Genomic DNA, 4,262 nt, shown 5'->3' with positions numbered 1-4,262 from the left:
TCCCCGGGAGGTTTTTCCCTTTTCGTTTTTTTAACATAGAATTTGAATAGGAATAATTAGAAAAAGGAAAAAACTCCCGGGGATTTTTTTTCATAATTGGGCTGTATATGTATTGATCGATGCAGAACGATCTCTCTGGGATACGCTTCACTTCAGAACTGAGTATCCAAAAGTAGCTTTATTCGGTCTTGGCTCCTTTAGCTCGGAATCTATATGTTGCCAGAAAGATGGGAAAAGGTCACATGATTCAAAATAAAAGCCAAAAATTTGAAAAAATCCCTCATTTACATATACATTAGGGTGTCCAAAAAAAAAAATTTGTTGGGGCTGAAGCATAATTTGAATGCTTATAGGGTAGAGTATTTTTGAGATTTTTTTCAGATCTTTCGGAAGAGGTTTAGAGGTTGCTAAAGTCGAGTTTTTACCAAAAATAGGGTTTGTCGGTCAAGGTTTCTGTCAGTATTAACGATTCACTGGGTGCTATATACTAAGTATGTAAGTGAACTCGGACTGCTCTTTTACAACCATTTTCGTAATTGCAAGAACAGGGAATATGGGCTATCCATCTTCTCTACAAATTCTCAACCTAACTGTCAAGAGATTCGTGGATAATTACATAGTAGATAATTTTGGAGAGCTATCTGGGTCCAGACATAATGACTTACTGGAATATATGACGGCTTTAGGTAGGATTTGGAACCTTCCTACATCAGCCGAGTGATGTAGTCTAGTCGAAAAGGAGTTCTTTCGACTCTTCCTGACTGTTAGCGTCAATTGAACTACCAACTTATCCAACCAACAAAAAAAAGGGGAATGTATGGAATAGCACTCCTTTGGTGAATTTTTCCAAAATCATTTTGAATAAATGTGGTTGAATTTCGTTGATGCATCGCTGAATTTCCTCCTTCAGTATACAAATAAATCAAAATACGTTAAATCTCGCGATTTAAGGGGTTAATTCTGATCACCGAAAGGAGAGAGTACACGAGCAGTAAATGTCTCATAAAGTAATTGAAATGTCTTGGCATGTGGCCTTATCCATGGTTTATCGAAACCTCATATCTCAATATTCTTTTTTTGTTTCTCGACAATCATGGACTAATTTGTGGGTTCTTCGAACCACAAATGCGGATATTTTGATGAATCAATGAGATACAAATTCTTTCAATATCATTGGATATATTGGGGTATTACACCTAAGGTCTGGTTTTAAAACTACCACACAACAGACCACATTTTTTCACTAATCAATTATGGTTACAACCATTAACCATAATTGATCATTTAAATATTCGGAATACAAATTTCATTAATACTGTTGCAAATTTTAACAATAATTAAAAACTTATCGTCGCTATTTTAACATTTTTGGCATTCTCAACTTGTTGTTTACATCACATAAACGTCATAATAAACCTAAAAATCAACCTCCACCATTTGAACTAGACATCTAAGTAAGTTTACAAAAATAATTTCCTGTAAATCTAAATACAAAGAAAGTTAAGATTTTGTAATTTAAAATAGAACAAAAACAGAAAAACAAATTCTAACTTAAGTCCAGTTGTAGTAAACATTTGACCATAGATGGAACCTACACACGCCAGACTTGAAACGAGCAAGTAACTCAGTGTCTTTGTATTGAAAAAAAATAAAAAACACTTGGGCAACTGTATGATGTTGGCTGGGTTTAAACAACATTTTCATCAGAACTTTTTGTTTGGGCGCGCACTTCATTTACTGTGTGTGACGGGTGTGTGTGTTTTGTTGTTTAAGCTGAACAAATGCTCTATAAAAAGCCATTCAAACCAGGGATGACAGTTTATTTGCAAAAAATCGCGAAACTAGTGAACACTGAACAATACAAAAGAAATCACTCAAACGGAACGAACACATTTGAAAACAGCACAAAAAACTCATACCAAAGAAAGAAAATTTAGAAAAAAATCAAACAAAAAAAATTCAGTCAAATCAAATTAATCGTGCAGAAAATACAAAGATAATTTAGTGTTGCTTGTGTAGTTCAATTTCCAAAAAAGGACCAAGATAATATTGTACAATTAAATCAAACATGGCTTTAGTACCTTCAAATACCGCCAATACGGATTGGGACTATTGGGATTATCGCAGACGTTTATGGCGTGATTGGGATCTAATCGATTGGGATTTACCCTATTACAAACGCAGTTTATCACGTGTGGGTTCAGCACCCGATCTCAGTCGAGTTGTGGTGGGCAAAGACGGCTTCGAGGCCAACATAGATGTGGGTCCCTTCAAGCCCTACGAGATAACAGTGAAAACTTCAGCGGATACAATTATTGTGGAAGCCAAACATGAAAAACGTCGTGACGGTGACAGTTTTGTGGGCCGTCATATAGTCAAGAGATTTATTTTGCCCCGTGGCTATTATCCCAATGATGTTCGTGCTGAATTATCCTCCGATGGTATTTTAATTGTCAGATGCCCTCCATGTTCGGCAGCTGAACGTAGTGTTTATGTGAGACAAATGGGTCTGCCCTATTTGAGTTTAAAACATTAACAAATTTTAAATTAAATTATCACTTTCTTGCTAAAAGACTATTCTTGCCCGCTAAAGCGAACGAACAAAAATCGAATTCATTAAACCAAACTTTTTTAAAATGTTGTTCAATATTTATTTTCATCATGTTTTTTATGTGCATCTTTTTATTCAACTAAAAATTAATTCCAAGTGTAATTTGTTGCTGTTTTATAATACTTGTCAATATTATTTTACAATTGTTTTTGTTTTAATTTTTAACTAAATTTAAATGTAAAACACTTTTAAAATATTGAATAATTTTAGCTTATAAGTTTCATTTTATCGTGTATGTTTGCAAGTTTATTTTGTTTATTTTTTTTCAGTGTAATTAATTAATATTTTATGTTTAGTAGTGAATAAAAGAAATGTAATTAATTAAAACTAAATTCAAAGAAATGTGTTTCAATAATTATTATGGACTGTTTTACAATTTGTTACGAAGTGTTAATTTTATTGATTAAAATATGGGAATTAGTAAGTAAATAAGTTACTTATTTTATGGTAATCTATATATATAAAAGAGTAACGTTACTGACTGACTGATTCATCATCGCACAGCCCAAACGGCTGAAGCTAGAATCACGAAATTTTAACTGTGGGTTCCTCCCTCCCCAAAACGAGTGAATAGGTGTATATTGGGCCAAATCCGGGTAAACATTTTCGTACTTTTTTAAAACATATTTTTTCTTGGGCACATTACACAGATTTCAATCGTTTGAGACATGTCTGTAGCATGAACAATTTTGGCAAAATGGAGTATTTTTAAATTTCAAGCTTTAGGGGTGTTCAAGGAGGAAAAGGGAAATTGGTACTTTTTTTCCTAATGGTACTTTTTTAATATTTTAATTATTACACTTATAGACATTAAAGTTAGCTGATATGCATCTTAGTGAAGTTAGTGTTAGGAATAGGCGATAATATTTAGGTATTAAAATGTGTGAACTGAACTATAGGTACTTTTTTGTTCTTCTAATGGTACTTTTTTGAAATTTCTATAACAATGGACTTAGAAACATGAAATTAAGCATACACGGTCCTAAGTCAGTGAGAATTCTAAGGGGAGACTTTTTGGTACTTTTTCTTTATTCGAATGGTACTTTTTGAAATTTCTTCACCAATGAACCTAGAAACATGAAATAAAGCTTACATGGGCCCGAGTGAGTGGGAATCCACAAGTGGCTGCTTTTTGGTACTTTTTTGGTAATAATGGACTTAGAAATATGAAATTAAGCGTATATGGTCCTATGTGAGTGGAAATTCAAGCGGATACTTCATGGTTTTGTGTATTATAGAAACAAAATTAGTTGATAATATAGGAAATGATATACAAATCTAAAATTCAAACTTGGCTGGTTATGGTTTAGTGAATACGAATTTAAAAGTGATAATCAATGGTACTATTTCCTTATTGCAATGATACTTTTTGAATATTTTATAATAATAAACCTAAAAATTTAAAATTAGGAACACATTTTGCATTTTCTATAATAATGGACCCAGAAATATGAAATTAGACATTTTCAATTAGATTCACAAAGTGAGACTTGATAGTACTATTTATTTCTTCTAATTGGGGTGGCGAAGCGCACCGGGTCAGCTAGTTTTATCAATACATTTACTGCAGTCAATGTTATATAAAGGGTGGTCATAAAAAGTATATTTTTAAAAATTAAATAAAAAATAACTAAACTAAATTTATTTTGGT

The 4,262-nt window shown here is 32.4% G+C and overlaps 1 protein-coding gene across 1 annotated transcript; it reads left to right on the top strand.

The window, feature by feature from the left end:
• Positions 1–1,800: 1,800 nt before the first annotated feature.
• LOC135954867 (heat shock protein 27) lies at positions 1,801–2,933 on the top strand. Its single transcript, XM_065505112.1, has one exon. The coding sequence runs from the start codon at positions 2,069–2,071 to the stop codon at positions 2,534–2,536; it is 468 nt and encodes a 155-aa protein (XP_065361184.1). The 5' UTR covers positions 1,801–2,068; the 3' UTR covers positions 2,537–2,933.
• The last annotated feature ends 1,329 nt before the right edge of the window (positions 2,934–4,262 follow it).

The sequence above is a fragment of the Calliphora vicina genome, chromosome 3, assembly GCF_958450345.1.
Source record: "Calliphora vicina chromosome 3, idCalVici1.1, whole genome shotgun sequence".
NCBI classification, from domain to species: Eukaryota; Metazoa; Arthropoda; class Insecta; order Diptera; family Calliphoridae; genus Calliphora; species Calliphora vicina.
This window is presented reverse-complemented; position numbering and strand designations above follow the sequence as displayed.